This window comes from Macaca mulatta, chromosome 13 (assembly GCF_049350105.2).
Source record: "Macaca mulatta isolate MMU2019108-1 chromosome 13, T2T-MMU8v2.0, whole genome shotgun sequence".
In the NCBI taxonomy this organism is placed as follows: domain Eukaryota; kingdom Metazoa; phylum Chordata; class Mammalia; order Primates; family Cercopithecidae; genus Macaca; species Macaca mulatta.
The window spans coordinates 50,461,690-50,486,962 of NC_133418.1; the positions used below are offsets into that span (position 1 = coordinate 50,461,690).

Consider the following 25,273-nt stretch of genomic DNA (forward strand, 5'->3'; position numbering starts at 1 on the left):
GATCTCGGCTCACTGCAACCTCCGCCTCCCAGGTTCACGTGATTCTCCTGCCTCAGCCTCCCGAGTAGCTGGGTTACAGGCGCACACCACCACACCCAGCTAATTTTTTGTATTTTTTAGTAGAGACGGGGTTTCACTATGTTGGCCTGACCTTGTGATCCACCTGCCATGGCCTCCCAAAGTGCTGGGATTACAGGCATGAGCCACTGCACCTGGCCAGTTTTTATACATATTAACATAGTGATATTGGAAATTCATTTTTCAGTGGAAAAAAATGCTCTCTATTTTGGAAAGTAGGTAGTTGGGCTCCTGTTTTAAATGAAGACATATTTGAAAAATTGCCATGTAAGTTCTGTGAGGAGGCAAGGGCAGTGAAGGAGGGTAAAGAGACCAGAATGTACCCATTCCACTACCAGTGGACATTTGGGTTGCTTCCGAGTTCAGGTACCTCCAAACCATGCTATATAAATACCCTCCCTTGTTCATGTGCTTTGGCACACATATGCAAAAGTTTCTCTAAGGAGTTAAATTGCTTGGTCATTCCTCATGAGTATTTTCATCTTTATTAAATATTGCCACATTGTTTTTGCAGAGTGGCTGTACTGGTTTACAGCCTCATCAGCAGGATGGGTCCCCTTGGCAGGATTCCAGTCTGCCCCTTTGGGGAGGAGGGTGTAGCGGGGAGAGAAATAAGGCTGGCAAGGAACAAGGAAGCCAGACAGGAGAACACTGTTAGTGCCAATCGAAAGAGTTCAGACTGTATTTGACTGCATTGGGAAGCTACTGACAATTCTGGAACAGGGAACAAAATGCAAAAACAGGGTTTTGGGAAGGTGAGTCTTTAAAGCTCTCTCTTGGTTTGTATTGGGGGTTGGTAGTGATAGTGGTGGGGTTGGCTTAGGCCAGCAGCAGGACTCAAGCTCACAGGAGAGAGGAGATCTGTGGGGTGACAGTACAAAGGACACTGAGCACATGCCTGGGGGCAGAAAACCAGAGCATCCCAGGTCTCCCAACTCATCCTTAAATAATCCAGTTAGACACTCACACACTGCTGGTAGGGGTGTGAAGTGCTACAGCCACTCTGGAAAACACTGTGGCCTTATTTAACAAAGATAAATATGCACATACTGAATGGGCCACAAGTCGTAAGATATACCAAGCAAAACAAACAGGAAGAAAAAAAAAAAGAGGAAAGAATCGTCAATAACATCGGATGTAATAGAGAAGTCTGTCAAGCAAAGATCTGAAAAGTGTCCACTGTCTAATTGTCCGCTTGGCAATTAGAACTTTGATGATGAGCTTTGCCACAGAAATGTTTGTGGACCAGTAAAGAGCAGAAATCAGAACACGATGGTTTGAGGGATGAGTGAGTGGTAAGAAAGGGAAACTAGGTGCGGGACCTACTGTCAGGTTGGTTGGTTGAGAACAGACTCAAGCACACAGAAACATTAGTATGTGGGCCGGGCGCGGTGGCTCAAGCCTGCAATCCCAGCACTTTGGGAGGCCGAGGCGGGTGGATCACGAGGTCAGGAGATCGAGACCATCCTGGCTAACATGGTGAAACCCCGTCTCTACTAAAAATACAAAAAACTAGCCGGGCGTGGTGGCGGGCGCCTGTAGTCCCAGCTACTTGGAGGCTGAGGCGGGAGAATGGCGTGAACCCGGGAGGTAGAGCTTGCAGTGAGCCGAGATCGCGCCACTGCACTCCAGCCTGGGCGACAGAGCGAGACTCCGTCTCAAAAAAAAAAAAAAAAAAAAAAAAGAAACGTTAGTATGTGATCAAGCACGATGGGTCCCTCGGCTGGATTTCAGTCTGCCCCTTTGGGAAGGAGGGTGTAGAATGGTAGGTACAGGGTACATAATTTTACAAATGGTGATTTAACACTTGGGAAAAACAAGTTAAATCCTCATATTACACCATATAACAAAGTCCAGTTGGATTGAATATTTAAATATACAAAGCAATACCGGAAAATAACTAGTAGAGTATTAGAACATACAGATTTTCTACATAAAGAAAATTTATTTTGTATATAAAGTTGGGGATGGCTAAAACTTTTCTAAGATTGACAACAAAACTAGAAACCTTAAAGGATGATATGGATAAATTTGACTTTATTAAAATACACACACACACACACACACCCCCCATATTAAACCTTTCTGTAAGGAAAAGAAAAAAGACTGTAAACAAAATTGGATGACAAATGACAAACAGAAAAATATTTATAATTGGGAGGCTGAAGTGGGAGAATTGCTTGAGCCCAGGAGTTTGAGATTTTAGTGAGCTGTGATCGCGCCACTGCATTCCAGCCTGGGTGACAGAGCAAGAACCTTTCTCTAAAAACAAAAACAAAAAAAGAAAAAGAAAAATATTTATAACATATGATAAGTAACGTTTACAAATAAATAGGAAAAAGAAGCTGGGCATGGTGGCTCATGCCTATAATTCCAGCACTTTGGGAGCCTGAGGCAGGTGGATCACCTGAGGCCAGAAGTTTGAGACCAGCCTGGCCAACATGGCAAAACCCCGTCTCTCTTAAAAATACAAAAATTAGCCTGATGTAGTGGCGCATGCCTGTAATCTCAGTTACTTGAGAGGCTGAGGCACAAGAATCACTTGAACCCAAGAGGCAGAGGTGAGCTAAGATCGTGGCCAGTGCACTCCAGCCTGGGTGATAGAGTGAGACTCTGTCTCAAAAATAATAAATAGGAAAAAGAAACACATCAATAGAAACATATACATGACTAGGAAATTCACAAAAAATATAATTACCACGTTAAATCAACCTTAAGTAAAAAACTCGTTTAAGATGGCAAAGTGAACTGTTACATTTACTTCTCTTTCCTCCCTAAGTCCACCTGGAATTACATTTTTTAAATGAAAAAAGTAAAGTATGCAACCTCATGAGAGAACTGGAAAAAAAAAAGTAAAAAGGAAAAATATCCAAAGCGAAAAAAAAAAAAAAACATTCCAAAGCAGTGCTGGAATACAAGGAAGGGTTTACAGTACACTTATTTGGACCTGATGCCTAGAACTTTCCCTTCTGGGAGAAAATCCGCCATCCCCACTTCAGTCGCCTGGTTCACGTGGGACACTGAGGCTCAGAGACAGCAGAACTGGGGAGTGGCAGCAGGATATTGTAGCAGGTGGTGGCAATCAGGGGACTTCAGGCTGTGGTCTCACACCACCACCCTGCCTTTTCCTTTGCTCACAGAGAACATTCAAATGACTGTCTTTCTCTAGCAAGGTAGAAAGGCTCTCAAAGAAGTAAGGAACATACTTTGGTTAACGGCTAACCAGGCATTAGGGCTGGACAGGAAGACAGGCAGTGCAACAGCCAACTCCCAGTAGACACTAGACACAAGGAAGAAAGCACAGTGCTGCCAGGGCAGGTCCTCTTCCCTATTCCTGAGCTTGCAAACCTATTCCCTTTGTGCATCCTGGAGGGACAGCCCCTGCCCCATACCTTCCTATACCCTCACCAAACCAGATGAAGCTCACCCTCAAATTCCTGTGTGAAATGAGAAACAAAAAAATCCCAAACCTAAAGTATCTGAAATAAATGTCCAAATGATTTGAACAAAACCTTGGTAGGTAGAAACCGAAGGGTTTCACTTGAATGCTTGGCAGTAACATCTCAACTGGTCTTTCTACCTGTGCTACAATCCACTGTGAAGCCAATTATTCCATTCTTGTACTAAGTCCCATTCCACATTCCTTTCACTTCAGACATGTTTGCTGATGTTTACACCTCTCCATAGAATACCCAGCCTATCTTCGCAGGCCCAAACCTTTATTTCCCCACACGTGCCCTGTGCCAGGGAAATAGCTCTCTAGTTCTCAGGATATTTATGCTATGTTCTCCCACCTCTTACATCTTTATTTTTTGTGGCTTCTTCCATCTGCCTCAGATACCCTTTGGTAGTTCTGCTGTTCTAAATCCTACCTCTATCCTACCCCTTCACTGCATCTCCAAGGCCATTTTCTCCACGAAGCTTTTCTTTAACACACAGGGCCGGTAGATAAGCCATGAACATTTGTGGAACAAAGTAATCCTCCAAACAAGGGTGATTTTTCTTTCACTGAACCCTTCCCTCATTTTGTGCTTCTTTTCGGAGCCTCACACTCTTCTGAATTTGTTGAATTCCCAACCAGCTGGAAATTCCCTAAGGCCCGAAACTGTTTCTGGCCTAGGCTGTGCTGCTCTTCCTGGGACTAAGGAGTTTCCTGGGTCACAGATCTTCTGTGCTAAAACCAGGAAAACCTCTGGTGACCCAGCATGTGTTGATCTCCCTAGTCTTGCCTGTCTTTGATTCCATGGATTATTAACAGAAACTATAATGTTGGGTTAATGTGTTGTCTTGGGCATGGCCTCCAAAACATGTTCTTTCACATGTCTGCCACCAGCAGGCCCTAGATCCAGGAATGAGGCTTTTCCACTAAGGGAAAACTCCACGTGATCTAGGAAGAAAGTGAGGACATCCAACCAGAAGATAAATTTCTTATCTGAAACAGAAGGTCAACCCTGAAATAAGGAGACTGAAGACCCTTAGAGAAGCCACGGAAGAGACTGTGGAAGAAGAGGGGCAGAGTTGCTTTTTAAATGGGGCTTCTAGCTCCTGCTTTTCTTCCTGTCTGTAAGTCTCTGAGCTTCTGTTCCAGCCCTGTAAGGTTGGGGATGAGAGAGTTCTCCCTGCTGGACTGTTGAGAGTTCAATGAGGGGAAATGTGTGCAAACACCAGGCCCCATGCTAGGTGTCCAGAGATGCTGCGCCTTCCTGGCATGCTCCTCTTCCCTGTCCCTCAGCGCTGCGTCCCTCACTCCCTCCACTCCCAATTCTCACTTCCTACTCACTGACTCTCTTCTTCCTTCCCATCTTCCTCCAAACTTCCCATTTTCCACTATGTCTCTCTCACCATATCTTTCTCACTTAAACAAAAATGGAATTCATAAAAAAAGAGGCCAAAAGTCAGGATAAACCTAGAAAAATCACTAAGTATGCAAAGTTTTTCTTGCAGGGTTTGGTTTGTTCAAATGCCTTATTTTTTTCCTTGCCCATATCCTTCTCCAGAGAGTCAGGATTTGGGGTTTGCAGAGCTGCGTGGCAGTGGAATGTGGAACGTTCTCCTGAATCTCGGGCCCATGGAGTAAAGAGGCAAAAGTGCTGACATCTTTCCTGAGGATTGTCTGATTTAAAAGAGCTGATTCTCCCCAGACAAATGCCTTAGCTTTATTGTGCTGGGACAAGCTGAACAGGCAAGGAATAAACCTCCCTAGAACACACTGATTAGATTAGCCAATAAGAACCACTGAAGACGCAGACATTAGATTAAAAAACAGAAAAATGAATGTTACTTTTACAGTGGCTATGAATAGACAAAGACTTTTTGGTTTGAAAATAGTTGGTGAGGCAATAGAGGAGGGGCTATGTTAATAGCAGAGGTAGAAAAAACGAGAGGTGGATTATTCCAACTGCAAGGTCCACCCTAAAGGAATTGGAGTCAGGGCCCAGGAGCCACAGGCCACTGCACTGGGGTGAGTAGAGTGGATTTTACATAAATAAAGTTACAGAGTGGTTGTAGGTTCTGGTTTGGGGATGTGAGTGAACCAACTGAATAGTATAGGCAGATTCCCCAGCCCACCGAGATTCAGGTGAGAATTTTATTGCTTTTTGCTAAAGGCCTGTACAAAACTTAGAGCAAAGATAAGGAGTAATCTGATTGTTGAAATTAATCTGTAACTATTCCAACATAGCAAAGGACAAGTAACGAAATGACGAGGTTGTTCTGTAGTAGTGTTGCGATTTTGTTCTGCTCTGTCCCCCTACTCCAGTTTCCTCTGTGAGGGGAGCGTGTGTATGCACATCTGTGGAATGTCAGACTTCTAAAGTCAGGGACTGAGACCTATATCTAGTTGACCCCTGTGCAGAGGTCTAACTACCCCTCTTAAATGCCATGTTCTTGAGCCATAGAAGTCACAGTGGTTGATAGTACTTCACACGTCTTCCAATTCAATAAGGGTTACTTATGGTGTCTCCTCTGAGTCTTCTAGGAGTCCAGAAAACATTCGACTTGTATAAGAATCCACACTTCAACTAAGCTTTCTGGTTCCAAGAAGGCATCATTACCAAGGATTTGTTTCCTGAGGTCTTTAGGGAGTGAGAGGGAAGGAATGCATGAGGAACCAGAGCTAGTCCCCATCTCTCTCCCTAAAAGTGACAGACTGCATAGTTCTTATGTATCAGGAGTCCTGGAGATCGGCTGACTTTCTGAAAAAAGGGTCCTCCAGCCCGTGATAAAATCCTGACTTAGAAACCCAGTGCCCTTAGCTTTGTGGGCGTCTGTCCCTGAGAAATGGTGTTTTAGTCTCCTTCCAAGCAGGCATCCCAGGATTTGGAATTCAGCTGTGAGCTCATGAGCTGAGGGATGTTTCCAGGAGTACCCTGAAGACCACCCAGCTACGCTCTCCCCACTTCCTTTATTTTGGATGGACCAGTCTAAGGAGAGTCATCTTTTCCCACCCCATTGATGGCACTCAGTGAGTGGCTTGTTGCTTGACCGAATGCCTGCCCACACCCACTCCAGTCAAGTTCATCTCCCAGGAGGGAGTAACCAAACACTTAGCAATGGAGACACTCATGCATCTCTTTTACCTCCAGTGCACTAGAAGTAGGGATGGTGGCCATGTCAACAAAGGAGATAACTTTAGCACAAAGGATGTCACAAGAAACAGATAGTAGAGTGTGTTCTCCAATGTTATCATTTCCCAAACCAGAATCAACTGGTCTTGGGTTTCCTTCCTTCATCCTTCGTCTGTAGAAAACTTTGTTTCTTGAGCTACTTGAGATCTACTTCCCTATTTCTTTTTCTTTTTTTTTTTTTTTTTTTGAGACGGAGTCTCACTCTGTCACACAGGCTGGAGTGCAGTGGCGCAATCTCGGCTCACTGCAAGCACTGCCTCCCAGGTTCACGCCATTCTCCTGCCTCAGCCTCCCTAGTAGCTGGGACTACAGGCTCCCGCCAACACACCTGGCTAATTTTTTATATTTTTAGTAGAGACGAGGTTTCACCGTGTTAACCAGGATGGTCTCAATTTCCTGACCTCGTGATCCACCCGCCTCGGCCTCCCGAAGTGCTGGGATTATAGGCGTGAGCCCCTGTGCCCGGCCTACTTCCCTATCTTGAGAGGTGGGCTGTGTGCTGCTTCTGCTAATTTATTATCCCAGAAGTACGTAATTTGGACAATTTTATATAGTTTTGAGAACAGGAGCCCTGTAAGAGTCTCTTACTCAAAAATGGATTCAGCTTGGTTTGAGGTTTAATAGGTCATTGCAATGCTCCCTTCTGGTATCATAGGACATAAGCTGGGTTGGGCTGAGTCCCCCTTTTGTGTCTTAGCCTTCCTGTCCTTACTCCAGAGTGAGAGCAGCCCTGATGGAAAACCAAAATTACCATCCATGCCTACTTCCTTTCTGTCCCTCTTGCTCTAAGTCTAGGCAATCTGCAACTTCCTAGATTGGACTTCCTAGATCACAGACTCTTTTTCAGGAAGAGTCAATTCAAGCCACCCAGGACTTATGATTCCTTGCTCTGTGTTGGGCACGGTGTGAGCACAGAAATGGCATGGGCTGCCTGATGAATCTCTCTTGGTCAGCAATTCAGTCAGCAGCCATCTCAGTGCCCCCTGTGTACATTTGAGGCAGCCTGCCAGGCTGTGAGAACAGTGTGGGGTTAAACAGCACATGGTCCTTGACCTCAGAAAGCTTAAAATCCAAAGTCAGATAGAAGGTTATTTAACAGATGCATATTAATTTACAATTAAAGCTAATATTGTGCACTGTTCCATTGAACAAACATGATTTATGTGGTAAAATCAGAAAGCAGCTTGATTTTTGCTTTTACTGCTCTTTTACATTTATTCTTTTTTTTTTTTTTTAAGATGGAGTCTCGCTCTGTCACCAGGTTGGAGTGTAGCGGCACAATATTTGGCTTGCTGCAACCTCCACCTCCTGGGTTCAAGCGATTCTCCTGCCTCCTGAGTAGCTGCGGTTATAGGCACACACCACCATACCTGGCTAATTTTTGTGTTTTTAGTAGAGATGGGGTTTCACCATATTGACCAGGCTGGTCTTGAACTCCTGACCTCAGGTGATCCACCCACTTTGGCCTCCCAAAATGCTGGGATTACAGGCGTGAGTCACTGCACCCAGCCTCTTTTACATTTATTCTGTGGGACTAGCTCTTGCTTTGCCCCTGAATGAAATTTAGGCAAGTCACAAGATTGTTCCAGCCACCCTTGGTCTCAGTCTCATTTTAATGATTATAATTTCCAGCCCTATCTAATGATACCACTTCAATCCTGACTTGGAGTGGAGCCTCTTCTGGTGCTGCTAAAGAACAGAGGCCCATGGTGGATGGTGCTCTGGATGGGGAGTCCCTGGTTTCCATTCTTCCTCACTCATTTAGCTAACCAGGGTCCTCAACCCCTTCAGGGTTGTTGCCTGGAAGAGAAGAGGCGAGAGGAATAGGAAAACTACACGTTTGTGATCTCCAGCTCACCAGTGGAACATGGTGATTGTTTTATAGGTTCCTGCTGTAACTCCTCTGTTATTCCCCTCAAAGGCCAGCTTTCTCCACCCCTGTCAGAATCCCTTTCATACACCCGCCCCATTTATCTCATCCTCATGGCCCCATGGGAATTTCTCTGCTTCTGCCCCCACCCATCATCTCTTTCCTGCCCACTTCTCCATCTTGGATGAAGCTACCCTCTTCCCCTGGTTCTGGTTCAGCCTTTCATCCCTGCTCAGAAACATGAACTCCCAAAAAGCCAGCCAGCAAAGCAGAGCAGGTCTAAATGCTAGAATTTGGAGAACAAAAGCCCTTTTTTGGATAGGACTGTTCTTTGTTGTTGCTCATACAACACAGCTCTTTGTGATTAATCTACATTTAACATAGCTCCAATCAAAGTGATAAAGGAATATTTTTATTTCTTTATCTGATTTTCTTTACATGATTTCCTTTTATGGCAAAATAAGCATAAGATTGACCATTTTAACTATTTTTGAATGTACAATTCAGTGGCATTAATTATATTCACATTGTTGTATAATACAACCATCATCACCATCCAGTTCCAGAACTTTTTCATCATTACTGACTGAAACTTGGTACCCATTAAACATTAACTCCCCATTTCCCACTGCCCCAGGCACTGGTAGCCATTAATCTACTTTCTGTATCTATAAATCTGACAATTCTAGATACTTCTGTAAGTGGACTCATACGGTATTTGTCCTTTTGTGTCTGGCTTATTTCACTTGGCATGATGTCCTTAAGTTCATTCATGTTGTAGCATGTGTCTGAATTTCATTACTTTTTAAGGCTGAATCACGATTGTATGTATATACCACATTTTATTTATCCATCTGTCGATGAATACTTAGGTTGTTTCCACCTTTTAGCTATTGTGAAGAATGCTGATATGCACATTGGCATATAATTCAAACTATCTGTTTGAATCCTGGCTTTCAGTTTTCTCGGGTATATACCCAGAAGTGGAATTTATTTAATTGTTCTTGAATAGGGAATACCTCTGCATAGTGGACTACTAGTATAAAAGGTACAAGAAGTCATAGAGTTCCCTGAGCCCCGACCTCCAAGTTCCCCTTCCAGGAAGCATCACTGTAACCAGTTTCTGTGACCTCTTCCCTGGAGAGACCATACCGTGCCCATAGGCACCCTCTACACAGGCATAATGACAGCCATAAGCACTCTTCTACACTTTCCCTGTTTCCTACTTAACAATATTTCTTTTTAAAAAATTTAAAAACCTTTTTATTTTTTTATTCAACTTTTATTTTAAGTTCAGGGGTACATATGCCAGATATGCAGGTTTGTTACATAGGTAAATGTGTGCCATGGTGGTTTGCTGTCACCTAGATATTAAGCCCAGCAGACATTAGCTATTCTTCCTGATGCTCTCCCTCCCCTAACAATACTTCCAAAAAAATCATTCAATAGCACCATTTAAAGAATATCCTCATTCTATTTAAAAGTTTCATGGCTTTCCAAAGTAGAGACAAAACTTGTTTTTCTTTCTTTTTTTAAAATCAGTCCTTTATTCATGGACATTCAGGTTGTTTCCAATGTTTTGCCACCATGAACAATGCTCTGACGATAACAGGCAGCATTTCCTGTGCCAGGCCCTTGTTTACCATGTGCCAATGCTTACCATGTGCCAGGCCCTTGTTAAAATCCTTCCCATGTATCATATTTAATTCTCACTATAACTGTGACATAAGCACAGGGAGGTGAGTAACTGTCCCAAACCACATCTCTGTTTTTGTCCACAGGTGGGAGTGTAAGATAACTTTCCAGATAAAGAGTTGCTGTTACCAAAAGATATGTCCATTTTATTTATTTATTTATTTTTATTTATTTATTTTTGAGATAGAGTCTTGCTCTGTCACCTAGGCTGGAGTATAGTGGTGCAATCTGGGCTTACCACAACATCTGCCTAATGGGTTCAAGCAGTTCTTATGACTCAGCTTCCCAAGTAGCTGGGACTATAGCCACCACACCTGGCTAACTTTTGTATTTTTTTAGTAGAGATGGGGTTTCACCATGTTGGCCAGGCTGGTCTTGAACTCCTGGCCTCAAGTGATCCACCTGCCTCAGCCTCCCAGAGTTCTGGGATTACAGGCGTGAGCCACTGCACCTGGCCAGGTATGTCCATTTTAAAGTTATATAAATACAGCCAAACCGGCCCCATCAAGGCTGTGCTTATCTGCATCTCACTTGCAAGTAGATGTATGAGGGCCCGTTGCCCTCCTCTCTCACTGTTGAAAACTTTCTTGATATCTGCCAATCTGAAAGGTGAAAAATGGTATTTCATTGTGGCTCAGATTTGCATTCTTTTTCTTTAAATGAATGAAGTTGAGCATGTTTTCAAATGTTTAAAGGCCATTTGTTTTATAATGGGGTTTTAAAAACTTGATAAAATGCTTCCACTGTTGACCTAGAATAATCAATGGACAAGGTAGCCTGGAATCCTTTACATTTTAATTTTACTTATAGATTTTTAAAATAGTTAATACAGTTACAAGATTCAACATTTGAAAAGAATACAAGAGTAGAGACAAACCCCATCCATGTGTCTCCCCAGTGCCCAATTCCTGTCCCCAAACACAATCAGGCCTCCATTTGCCTCCATTTCTCCCTCCTGTGCCTATGGTCAAAACCTGGGCCGCACCATTATCCTTAACTGCTCCATCTCTGAAATATTAAATTCAAACATTCCACTCTGATCTCGCCACTGTCCTCTTAACTACCCAGCACCTGACCCTCTCTTGACACCCCACCTGCCCTTTACCTTACCTTCCTTTCCCATCCACCTGAGGTTCTCTGCCCTCCAGAGGCTCCACGTCAGGTCCCACTGGCCTCCAGCCACACCTGCCTGGAAAGTCTTACTTTCTGTTTCACAATACCTAGTTCAGAGTCAGCCCACCCATGGGATCACTCTCATTTAAAGATCTTAAGCAGAGTAACCACTTAATTTACTGCTCAAACTGGGACCCTTTTGAGAATGAAAGGAGCACGACTAATTATGAAGCCAAGACAATAGGGGCAGATGATTACTGTCCAAGGCAGATCGGGTGCAAATTCAGCTCAATCTTAAGGAACAATTACCTTTAATTTCAGAGCAGAGATCAATAATATGTGCTGAGCCCCACAAATGATTTAAAGTTGCCTTTGTTCACTGCCCAATCTTCTCTTCTAAATGGATTTTTTAAACAGTGCATTTTCCCAACACTATTTTCTTAAAAATCTATCCTTTAGAATACCAGTTTCAGCCCCTAAACTCAAGTGTGTAACAAAAATTAGTTTGTTTATAAAATTCTCCTTCATCTATACTTGAGCCCCACTCTTTAAAAAGGTGCTGACCCTTAATCTCAGTCAGTTCTGAGTTTCCTTTGCAGTTTCCATTTTGGATTTGGGGTGGGGTGGAGTGCAGGGTTCTAGACCCTCAGTGACCTACAAAGGGTCCTGCCCTTGATGTCATCTATCCTTGTCCCATCTGGTCCTGGTGCCTGCAGGTTATTGTGGAGGTCTAAGTCTCTCTCCACCTCTTCAAGCAGCCTCAGGGAGCTTGCCTAGGTTCCTCTTGGCCTAGATACACCCAGTAGCCATTCTATTCTCTGCTCTCAGATCCACAGATTGTGAAGGATGCTGATTTCTCTGTGGGGCTCAGCCCAGGGAGCAGGGATTGGGACCTCAACCTCCAGGACCTAGCAAAGTCAATGTTTCTCAACTTCCGTCCGGTCCTTGTCCTTGCTCTGGGGAATTCTTCTTGGATATGAGGGGCAGGAAACGCCTTGATCTTTCTCATGACCATTTTCTCCCACCCTTTGGTCTAGGTCTAGGCCAGAAGTCTTTTCTATTCCCCTAAGGAAAGAGGCTCCTTACCTCTTCCTTCTGTTTTCACACACGTTCCCTGCAGCACTGAGCATAGAATGGCCTGGTTATTTGAGGCAGGGAAGGGAGAGAGGTAAAGGGAATATCAGGCTGGAGAAGGCATTGACTAATATTTCAGAACATGATCTTGCAAGGCATGTAAAAATATCTTATACAAGATGTGCTTCCTGTTTTAACTATTATGATTTTATAATTTTTCAGATCTTGTAGGCAAGACTCCCTACTCCCATCCCCCAGGCCAGGGCAGCCAGTTATCAGCTGTGTGAACTTGGACAAATTATGTTATCCTCTCTAAGCTTTAGTTTCTTCGTCTGTAAATGAAGATAATAGTAGTTCACGTCAGTGCTTCTACTTGCCAAGCACTGTTCTCAATGTTTCATGTATGTTACCTCATTTAATACTGACCATAAACCTATGGGATAGCTGCTATCATTCCAGATGAGGAAGCCACTTCCCACAGTCATAAGTAACTTGTCCAAAGTCATGTGATCTCCTGCTCTTAATCACTTTCCCAACCTGTCTTTCATAAATATTAATAATGACCTCAGTCAGGCGTGGTGACTTACGCCTGTAATCCCAGCACTTTCGGAGGCTGAGGTGGGAGGATTGCTTGAGCCCAGGAGTTCGAGACCAGCCTGGGCAACATATTGAGACCTCATCTCTACAAAAAAATTAAAAAGTAGCCTGGTGTGGTGTGGCATCTGCCTATAGTCCCAGATATTTGGGAGGCTGAGGCGGGAGAATTGCTTAAGCCTGAAAGGTCAAAGCTGTAGGGAGCTGTGAGAGTGCCACTGCACTCTAGCCTGGGTGACAGAGTGAGATCCTATCTCAGAAAGAAACAGAGAGAGAGAGAGAGAGAGAGAGAAAAGAAACCTCTTGAGGTTGCTGTGAGGATTAATTGAGGTCAAGTATGTAAAGCTCTCAGCCCTGAGCCTAGCACATAGTAAAAACTCAATAAATTCTAAGCTCATACTTTAGCCATGATTTTTTGGGTCATTTTCCTTCAAAATGCCCTTGGAATTGTATTTAAAATATATATAAATGTCTGAACTTAAGCATATTTGCCCTATTCAGTTTTCCCATCCAGAAATATGATGTCTTATTATATGTTTCTTAGCAAAGTTTTGCCATGTGTCCTCATATAAAACATGCATGTCTAGGTGAGTTTATTTCTAGATGTTTTAGGGTTTTTGTTTTTATTGAAAATGAAATCTTTCCCTCCATTATATCTTTTGATCACACAGTGCTGGTGTCTCCATGTTCTTGTTAGTTAATCAGCTCCCAGATGTCTCTAGAGGGATGTCTTTCCATAGCCCTCTCATTTAGGTTGACATGAAGATCACTTGGCCCAGCCAGTGACATACGCTCTGACCAAGAGGCACAGGGGCACAGGGTGAGAAGTATTTTTCCAGGGTAGCTTAGGTTGGCTGAGGTGATCAGAGAACTGTCCCTTGGCTAAGGAAGTACAGCCTGGGGAGAGGGGAAGGAAGGGGCAGCCCTTGCTTGGCTGCATGCTGGTTCTGATTCCCTTTGGGGATCTGTCTGAAGAATGAGTTCCTAGGTACCCACATTTCCTCTGTGGCCTCAATGATTCCCAATTGTGTTTGTCAAATGATGGCTCCAGTGGCAGCTCTGCCAAGGCCCAAGATGCTTCCCTGGGCTCTGGGTCGCTTAAGTAGAGGGACTGTCATCCAGCAGTGCCTCATTCTTCTCCGTGGGAGATACATAATCTGTGGCGTCCCTGAATCACTCCCTGCCTAACTCCACTGCAGGCCTCCAGAGGGCAGCAGAGAGCAGGCGAGAGGGGAGAACAGGACTTGGTTCCTGGAGAAGCAACAAAGACGGTTCCGCCCCTGCAAGCTGCTAGGAATACTGCTCATCCCCCTCCCCTCCTCCTCAGGATAGACATGTGAGCTTCTCCCTAAGGGTGTAATAATTATAATAATATTATTAGTTAATACTAACTGTTCCCTGTGGGCCAGACATTGACCTAAGGTTTCACATTGATTCAGATAACCATTGAGGTAGATATAATTATTATTTGAATTTTTTTCAGTTGAGGAAATTGCAGTGGAAAAAAAAGGAGAAACTGCCCAAGATCCCACAGTTAGTTGAGTCAGGATTTAGACCCAATTATTTATGAGCCAGGCTCTATTCTAGGTATCAGAGATACATCAGTGAATCAGATAAACTTTGTGCCATATTAGGAGGACAGAAAAAGTGAACAAATGAATAAACACATAATATGGTTTTGAATAGAAATGCCACTTAGACAAATAAAGCAGAGTTAAGGACCAGAGAGGGGCATTTTAGATGGGCTAGTCAGGGAAGGTGTTCTTGGGTAGATAGCATTTGACCAAAGAGTTGAATACATGAGGGAACAAGTCAGGCTGAAGATTGGGGAAACAGTAAGTGCAAAGGTCCTGAGGTGGAAATGAGCCTGGAGTGTTAGAAGAACAGCAAGACTTGCATCGTGGCTGCTGTAGAGTGAGCTGAGTCCATAGGCCACAGCAGCAATTGGGAAGTAGATAGGGATGGTGAAGAAAGAGAACTCCTCCACAGCATCACCTGGGTTTGGCCTCTTACAGTGTCTCAGCTTCTCTTTAACATATCCCTCACCTTTTTTCACCTTCCTGCAGAGTGCTGACACCATCACAGTATGTTCCATTCTCAACCCTGGACACGGTTCAAAAGCAGCTAAAGCAGACAAGAATCTGGGGCAGCCAATATTGTACCACCTGCCAAAACTTGGCACAAACAATCTGGAAGCCAAAAATTGCACATACTGTGGTGAGTCTTGCCCAGCCTGTGGGGAACTTCTTGTGGGTAAAGGTTCTAGATGAGCCTGCCAGGGCTCCCAAATTAATCCTCAGTCCCACTAACAAGGGCCTAAGCCGCGCAGGTCTCTCCAGGGTAGGAAGCTGCTATTTTCTTCACAGAATTTTGCCCCCATGCATGGTCCTAGGTCAGACCTACCTAAATACTTCCAGATGTCAAACTCAGGTGGGGTTCAGATGGCATTTAGCCAGGAGATGGAAGGGAATCCATCCCAGTGAGCAGTCATCACCTTCCACCAGGTATCTGAAGAAAATGGAGGCACAGAGGTCAAACAGTCATCCCTCAGCATCTACAAGGGATTGGTGCCAGGACCACCCACAGATACCATAATCTGAGGATGCTCAAGTCCTTCACATAAAATGTGACCTACACAATCCTCTGTTTATCTTTTTTTTTTTTTTTAAGACGGAGTCTTATTCTGTCGCCCAGACTGGAGTGCAGTGGCACGATCTTGGCTCACTGCAAGCTCCGCCTCCTGGGTTCACACCATTCTCCTGCCTCAGCCTTCCGAGTAGCTGGGTCTACAGGCGTGTGCCACCATGCCCGGCTAAATTTTTTTTGTATTTTTAGTAGAGACGGGGTTTCACCATGTTAGCTAGGATAGTCTCAATCTCCTGACCTTGTGATCTGCCCACCTCGGCCTCCCAAAGTGCTGAGATTACAGGCGTGAGCCACCACGCCCGGCCTCCTCTGTTTATCTTAAATCATCTCTAGATTACTTCTAATACCGAATACAATGTAAATGCTATGTAAATAGTTTTTTATACTGTATTTTGGGAGTATTTGTATTATTTTTATTGTTGTATTGTTATTTATTTTTAGTTTTTCAAATATTTTTGATCTGCTGTTGGTTGACTCCTTGGATTAGGAATCTATGGATATAGAGGGCCAACTGTACTAAGAATCTTTAGCTCCCTCTCCTGGCAGATCCCTAGCGAGTGAGGTGGGCCTGTGTTGAGTGCTCCTTTTGCCTGAGTGAGAGCCTAGAACCAGAGACTGCATGCCCTAATCCAGGATTTCTTGACCATGGCACCATTGATAGTTGGGGTCAGATAATGTTTTTGTTGTGGGGGCCATCCTTGTAGGATAGTAGCAGCATTTCTGGCCACTACCCACTAGAGGCCAGAAGTACCCTCCCTCCAGTAGTGACCTTCCCTCCAGTGTAACCACAATAGATCCAGACATTGCCAGATGTTCCCAGAGGAAGACACACATGACTGAGGACCACTGGGGCCAGTTCTTTCCCTTTCCGCAAGACCAGTGCATGAGCCTCAGCTGTTACCACTCTGGTGGTGAGGAAGAATTGACAGTATCCCCCAAGCATTTACTCCAGTGCCACAGCTGAGTGGGTGGCTTGGCATGTCCTTGGCTGTAACATGGAAGGAGGCCAGAGGACAGGGAGCAGAGAGAAAAGGGGTAGCCATATCTTCTCTCAACATTTTTTGGCTCACAAAACTAAACCACAGGGAAGGGCAGGGATGAAGTTGGCCATACACATCACAGGACTAGGTCTTTCTCTCCCTCCTCCTCTCTCTCTCTCTTTCATGCACATACATGCACACACACATAAATGGACACCCCTCTGCCATTCTGTGTATTGGCTTTGTTCTCTCCCACAAGACAGGCTTTCTCCAGAGACAAAAGAGAACTTAGTGCAGGAGGAAGAAGTTAATGAATGGTCTGATTTTGCCCAAGAGATTGGCAGGGCAGGAATAAGAGGTTATGGGTATCAATGAGAGAAGAGAGGAAAGGATTCATTATGATGTCCAGACCGGAAGGGAAAGTAAATGAAGCCATGAGGAGCTGGTATATGGGGAGAAGAGGAAGATGCTTGAAGATCAGAGGTCTTCATCCAGTTGAAAAGCAGGAAAGAAGGGAGTCAGAGCTTGGGAAGTTATCCTTTAAGAATCCCAACATCTGACCCAGAACTATCAATATATATTTATTTTGCTTCAGCGATAAGTTCATTTAGACACATAGAATCATAGGGCAGTAGAGCTTGAAAGAAACTTAAGAGATCCTTGAGTCCAACCCAGTCTAAGTGGGCTCTTTTATTAATTCTTCAGTGCTGGACTTTGAGAATGATACTTGTTCACAACCCCTCTGTCCTTGGAATCAAATGAGAAATAAGATATAGAAGTCAAGCAGCTGGGACTTAAAATAAATTTATGACAGCTAAAGCTGATTGGAGAATGTAGTTTTGAATGTACAATTGGGCTTCCTAATTCTTTCCCTCAAAATGAAACTTATCTACCCAGAACTGGAAGACTCCTCTATCCCACAAGGCAAGAACCTACCCTAGAAAGCTTACCATGAAAAGAAGAGGAGAGGAGGGAAGCACAGGCCTTCTCTGGGGGGGCTGTTCCCAAAAGGAGAAAACCCAGAAGAACCTGAATCATGACATATGCCCATTTTATGTGCTTCAGTTCTCCAAGCACATGAACCACTTATCCTCTGCTAGATACCATGAGTTAGGAGGTAGAGCAGTAAGTGGAGAGTACTTTTCTCAAGGCTGCAGCAAGGACAGAAGTTCCCACTTTATAAGATGAGGCAAAAGTGCTTGGAGCGGGAGAGGTAGGTTTCCCCCTAACAAATGCCATTTAATAGAGCAACCTCTGCTCCAAGAACACTGAGGCCCAGAGAGGTGAAGTTATTTCCCAAAGGTACCATGGCTCTGAAAGAATAAGGTCCTCCATACTTCTAATGGTGAAGTTTCACCATTTCACGTGTAATCAAAGGAGGACAGGCTCTTCCACATTTATCAGCGTAATAGCAACAAGAATCTTCTATTCCATCATGCACAAGGACTTCTAACTCCTTCCTTCATCACTATCACTGCCTCACATCCCCAATCTACACCTTGCCACCTCTATCTACACATCACACCCTCATCCACACTTCACCACTACCATCTACACCTCACCACCCTCACCTATACCTCACCACCTACATCTAAACCACACACCTCCATCTAGACCTCACCACCTCCATCTAGACATTACCACCTCCATCTAGACCTTACCACCACCATCTAGAGCTCACCACCCTCACCTATACCTCACCACCTACACCTAAACCACACACCTCCATCTAGACCTCACCACCATCTAGACCTTACCACCTCCATCTAGACCTCACCACCACCGTCACCACCACCATCTACACCCCACCACCCTCACCTATACCTCACTACCTACACCTAAACCACACACCTGCATCTAGACCTCACCACCATCATCTACACCTCACCACCCTCACCTATACCTCACCACCTACACCTACATCATACACCTCCATCTAGACCTCACCACCTCCGTCTATACCTCACCGCCTCCATCTAGACCTCACCACCTCCAGCTAGACCTCAACACTGCCATCTAGACCTCACCACCCTCATCTGTACCTCACCACCTCCACCTATACCATAACCTCCATCTAGACCTCACCACTACCATTTACACCTCATCACTACTATCTACACCTCACCACCCTCACCTATACCTCACCACCTACACCTACAGAATGCACCCCCATCTAGACCTCACCACCTCCATCTAGACTTCACCACCTCCATCTATACCTCACCACTACCATCTAGACCTCACCACCCTCACCTATACCTCACCACCTACACCTAAACCACACACCTTCATCTAGACCTCACCACCATCTAGGCCTCACTACCTTCACCTGTACCTCACCACCTACACCTATACCACACACCTCCATCTAGACTTCGTCACCTCCATCTAGACATCACCACCTCCATCTACACTTCACCACCCTCACCTGTATCTCACTACCTACACCTAAACCGCACACCTCCAACTAGACCTCACCACCTCCATCTAGATCTCACCGCCACCACCATCTAGACCTCATCACTCTCACCTGTACCTCACCACCTACACCTAAACCACACACCTCCATCTAGGCTTCACCACCTCCATCTAGACATCACCACTTTCATCTAGACCTCACCACCACCATCTAGACCTCACCAACCTCACCTATACCTTACAACCTACACCTACACCATACACCTCCATTTAGACCTCACCACCACCATCTAGACCTCACCACCCTCACCTATACCTTACCAACTACACCTAAACTGCACACCTCCATCTAGACCTCACCACCTCCATATAGACCTCACCACCTCCATATAGACCTCACCACCACTATCTAGACTTCACCACCACCATCTATACCCCACTACCCTCACCTATACCTCACCACCTACACCTAAACAACACACCTCCATCTAGACCTCACCACCACCATCTACACCTACACCATACACCTCCATCTAGACCTCACTACCCCTATCTAGACCTCATCACCTCTATCTAGACCTCACCATCACCATCTACACCTCATCACCCTCACCTATACCTCATCACCTACATCTATACCACACACCTCCATCTAGACCTCACCACCTCCATCTAGACATCAGCACTTCCATCTACACATCATGACCACCATCTACACCTCACCACTACCATCTACACCTCACCACCCTCACCTATATCTCACCACCTACACCTACACCACACACCTCCATCTAGACCGCACCACTTCCATCTAGACCTTACCATCACCATCTACACCTCACCACCCTTGTCTACACCTCACCACCCCCATGTATACCTCATACCTCCATCTATACCTCACACCTTCATCTATACCTCACACCACCATATACTACCTCACCATCTCCATCTCCACCTCACGCCTCTGTTTACAACTTACTACCTCCCTCTACATCTCATCACTTCCATGTACACCTCACCACCTCCATTCGCATATCACATTTCCAGCTACACTTCACACCCCATCTACACCTCATACCTCCATCTACATCTGATCCCTTCCATATACACGTCACCACCTCCATCTACACCTTACACCACCATCTATACCTCAGAACCTCCATCTACACCTCAAACCACCATATTCACCTCACCACCTCTCTCTACATACACCTCATCATCTCTGTCTACACCTCACAACTCATCGTCTCCATCTACACCTCACACCTCCATTTACACGTCACACCACCTCCATCTACACCTCACCATCTTTTTTTTTTTTTTTTTCGATGGAGTCTTGCCCTGTTGCCTGGGCTGGAGTGCAGTGGCACGATCTTGGCTCGCTGCAACCTCTGCCTCCTGGGTTCAAGCAATTCTCCTGCCTCAGCCTCCCGAGTAGCTGGGATTATAGGCACGTGCCACCACGCCAGCTAATTTTTTTTTAATACCTCACCATCTCTATCTACACCTTACACTAACATCTATACCTCAACACCTCCATCTACACCTCACACTTCCATCTACACCTCACCATCTATCTATCTGTCTACATCTCCTTACCTCCATCTACAACTTACCTTTTTTTTTTTTTTTTTTTTTTGAGATGGAGTTTCACTCTTGTTGCCCAGGCTGGAGTGCAATGGCATGATCTTGGCTCACTGCAACCTCCACCTCCCAGGTTCAAGCGATTCTCCTGCCTTAGCCTCCTGAGTAGCTGGGATTACAGGCATGTACTATCACACCTGGCTAATTTTGTATTTTTAGTAGAGATGGGATTTCTCCATGTTGGTCAGGCTGGTCTCAAACTCCTGACCTCAGGTGATCTGCCTGCCTCACCCTCCCAAAGTGCTGGGATTACAGGCGTGAGCCACTACGCCCAGCCAATTTATCATCTTTATCTACATCTCATTACCTCCATCTATACCTCACACCTCCATCTATACCCCACATCTCCATTTATACCTCATCACCTGTATCTGTACTTCACAACTTCATCTACACTTCACACCTTCATCTACTTTGCCACCATTTTACTGCTACTTCTACAACCAACACCTCTGCCTCTATCATTTTCTCCATCATTCCTACCACTTCTTCTTTTGTCAGCAGAGAGCCAGCAGCCATCCTTTTGGCTGGAGAGACAGGTGTGAACTAGGAGGCTACCTGCATGGCTGTAGTCTAGAGAGGTCTTCAAGGTCTTTGAGGTTAAAGAAAAAAAATGTCTGTAGCTTTTGGTGTCACCTGATCCCTCTAAAAAGATCACCTTGGAGCATTTTACAAAGATTGAGTTAGAGATACCTAAAAATAAGTACACATGTTTATATAAACTCATTGACCACAAGTGCAGACTGCCACTATTTCCAAGTCATGCCCTAATCTGACAGCTGAATATTTAGGTACTTGCAATGTAAAAAGATCCTTTATCGACATCTCAGCAGTCCTCAAAGCTCTAACAATATAAAAGTTGGAGACATTCAAGTGAGCTGTAATTTTGAGCCAAGTGGGGTCATCCCAGTACCTAACAACAGACCCACATCTCTATAGGTTCCTGGAAATGCCACTGCCCCTCTCTGGGCCCCAATTTTTCATTGTATAAAATGGGCAACCTTGAGATAGGACTGGATTCTCCAAGTTCTCTTCCAGCTCTAACATCCCTCCAAGACAGAATCCAAAAAGAATCTGGGTTAAAAACTATGCAGGGAGATAAAATAGCATTTCAGAACCAAGGCTGGAGTATACCACTGCCATAAAAAGATCACCAAGTTAAAATTCAAGAAGAAATTTAGAGCAAAGGCATCTGCCTTTGATCATGGCCAGCTCTATTCAGACCCTGCTATACCTTGGTCTGTCAGTCAACCAGGCATCCATCCCTGACCCTGCAGGAGCGTCCCTCCCCCAACCTTGGTCACATGGCTGGCTGCCACTGAGCCTCAGAAGTCAATCTCCAATGCCCCAAATACTGTTCAGCCTGGAAACCACAGAAAGCCCTTCTTGCCACCCAACAGGAACAGAGCAAGTGGTTCTGGCCTCCGTGGGATTTGGATCCTGGTTTCCAGAGCTAAGAACACAAAGGTAAGTTTGCAGCTGGAAGCTTCAGAGAAAGTAGACAGAGCTATGCAGATAAGGGAAAATGTGCTTTATAGCATGAACACAGAGTATTTAAGAGTAAGCTTCACACACACTGAAGAGGAGAATACCAGAAAAGCTGGGCAAATCTTCCAAATGAGTATAGAATATTTGATTTTCTGTTTTTGTCACCCTGGTGCCTTGAGGTTTTTGGGTGCAAAACCACTCCAAATTAACAGAAATGACAGGAGACCTGTTCTGTCTGACACCGTGGTGAGTTAGTTCTATCTTGTTCTCATCTAATGAACTGAATCTTTCTCTTCTAGGCACGTAAATTTCTGTTGTCTTTGTCAAATGTGTTAGACTGGCTGAAATATTTATGAAGTAGCAAAAACCCTGAGACTTACCTCTTTCCCAGAAAACCATGGGAAAATAAATTATGTCTGCTAATGTAACATCTCAGGATAGAAACAGAATAATGGCTAGTTTCCTTTCATTACACATTTTTGGTTTTAGGTTTTGGATACGGTACCTGGTTTTGCTACTGCTAGTTTTCTTAGGGATATTTGTTTGTTTTGTCCTTTCTCTCCTGGAGCATGCGTGGGTGTTTCAGTCTGCAGGGCCCCGAGGCAATGGACAAGCTACGGGTTGAGAGGGTAGCCTTTCTCTGGCTTCTAGCTTAGCTTTCTAAAGCCCAGCATGACCCCGTGTCATTCTTGTCGATTCAGTTCACAAAATAATCCCAGATAAGCCCTTGGGGAAGTCCTTTTCTGAAATACTTTGGGCTCTCATAGGGGTGTACCAGACACCATGTTGGCTGGTCTAGAGTTCTTAGATATCAAGGTCAAGTGGCTTAAAATATGGGGTGGAAAGAAAAGCTCCCCAAAATCTGGCCCGTGAATATGTGGCACAACCTTTTTACCAGTTATCGTTTTTCCCAGAGACATGGACGTCTAATCTTAAGGATTCATTACTATGCTTTACCCTTCTTCTCTAGTAATTCAACTATTTTGTTCTGTTCCCAGTGTCTAGTGCAAATATCTGGAACAAAGTGGATACTCAATAAGGATTTGTTGGATTGAATTGATGTGCCCTTGTGGATAGGGAAAGGGTGGGCACCTAAACACCAGATGATTCTATCAAAAGGGTTCTGATGGCTAAAATGTGCCATACATCTTTAAAGCTAGCTGTGTCACCACCTCCTTGCTGCTTTGGACATGCAGGCTGCTTGGGCAGGGACCCCTGTGTGTCTGTTTCCTAGGGTAGCACTCTGATCCTTGGCCTTACAGGCTTAAAGTATTGTTTTGTTTGTTTGTTTGTTGTTTTTGAGTGCAGTGGTGCCATGTTGGCTCACTGCAACCTCTGCCTCCTGGGGTCAAGCAATTGCCCTGCCTCAGCCTCCCGAGTAGCTAGGATTACAGGCATGCACCACCACACCCAGCTAATTTTTGTATTTTTAGTAGAGACGGGGTTTCACCATGTTGGCCAGGATGGTCTCGAACTCCTGACCTTGTTATCTTCCCGCCTCGGCCTCCCAAAGTGCTGGGATTACAGGCGTGAGCCACTGCGCCCGGCCCAGGTGTTGATTTGGTCAGTAGGGTTTTGGATTCTCAGGGATCCCAGATGTGATTCCAGGCTAGTGGTAGGGGCAATGAAATGGAAGGTGACTTTTGACTCAGGACAGAAGAGAATTTTGTTCCCTCACTGTAAAGGCATGCTGAATGCCAAGGCGATCTATGATCTAAAGATGGATGGGGGAGTAACAGCTAGTTGGGCAGGGTAGGGACTAGTGTTACAAGTCCTCTCATTTGCTGCATGCCAGAGGTTGATGTGTTGCTAGCACAATTCCTTTGGCAAGATATTGTAGTGGATGATGGTACTGGTTAGTACTTTTTGGATACAAGTAAATCAAATCAGCTGAAGCTAGTTGAAGAGAAAAGAGGGTTTTTAAAAAATGTTTATTTTTTTAAACATCAAATTCCTTTTTGCCAAGGAGGGATTTATTATAATACCAGGGAAGTCTTGTGGACAGGAGTTCAGCCAGGCCTCAGGAAGGGCCTGGAACCCAGAAGTGGAAGACTGTCAGTAACCCATACCAGGCCCCCTCTGTTTCTCACATCTTTACCTCTCTTTCCTCTCTCTCTCCTTCTTTCTCCCTTCCTCCTCCTTCCTTCCTCCTCCCCTCCCTTCCCTTCCCTTCCCTTTCCTTCTTCTCCCCTTCCCTTTCCCTTTCCCCTTCCCCTTCCCCTTTCCCCTCCCTTCCCCTCCCCTCCCTTTCTTCTTCCTTCTTTCCTTAGGTTTGGGAATCAAAAAGAATCCAGTTTGAACCCTGGCTCCACCATGGCTGGTTCTTTGATCCAGGACAAATCACTTAACTCTTAGTCTTCATTTACTCATCTATAAAATGGGGGTGAAAATTATATATCTTACTAAATTATAGTGAGAATTAAGTAAGATGATGAAAGCAAAATACCTGACATTCAACGAATACACATTATATGAAATGCTGGAGGTAGAAATTCTGTTTCATGAATTAGGTTGGGACTTTTATAGTGGGCAGTATAGTTGCCAATCAGAGCAGAGCTAATCCAAACACTTCCCCAGGGCCAACACTCAGCTGCAGATGGATGGACTCCTTTGAAGATCATGTCAGGGAGTTTGGGTTCTTCTCCTACTTCTGCATATCCCTGGGAGGGAGCTTCTCTCAAGTTGTGAGAAGTTGGGACCTGGCACAGAGGAGATGAGGCAGGAATGGTCTCAGCTAGTCCAGAACTGGAAGGTATGCATCTATCGAAATATTATAGCTACATTATAGCTCCATATTTCTGTAGTTTGTAGAGTTCTCATCTATGTTTGCATATGTATTGTCATTTGTCAGTGACAATCAGGCATTTCATTGTTTTTCCAACAAACTTTCATTTGTTTTCCAATCTGAGAATCCATAGTACTTCAAATAGGAAATAACACATTTTAAAAACATGTTGGAAAGCTCTATTTCATTTTCATTAGTCAGGCACTTGTGATTGCAAACATGAGAAACCCAACTCAAACACGAGAAAAAATAAAATGAATTT

At 44.6% G+C, this 25,273-nt stretch overlaps 1 protein-coding gene across 12 annotated transcripts in view; it reads left to right on the plus strand.

The window, feature by feature from the left end:
• Positions 1 to 25,273, plus strand: part of SLC4A5 (solute carrier family 4 member 5) — a 144,108-nt gene that overhangs the window by 10,020 nt on the left and 108,815 nt on the right. For 4 of the 12 annotated variants that reach the window (XR_013402681.1, XR_013402680.1, XM_077959219.1 and 1 more), the window contains exons 1-3: positions 5,427 to 5,539; positions 15,117 to 15,267; positions 22,139 to 22,205. Coding sequence is in view for 1 of the 12 variants with exons in the window: in XM_077959216.1 (XP_077815342.1) it covers positions 15,117 to 15,267 (151 nt within the window). In the remaining 11 variants the exon portion in view is untranslated. Of the gene's footprint in view, positions 1 to 5,365; positions 5,540 to 15,116; positions 15,268 to 22,015; positions 22,206 to 25,273 lie in introns of those variants that run through there. The other 8 variants (XM_077959217.1, XM_077959223.1, XM_077959218.1 and 5 more) reach the window with 7 other exon arrangements.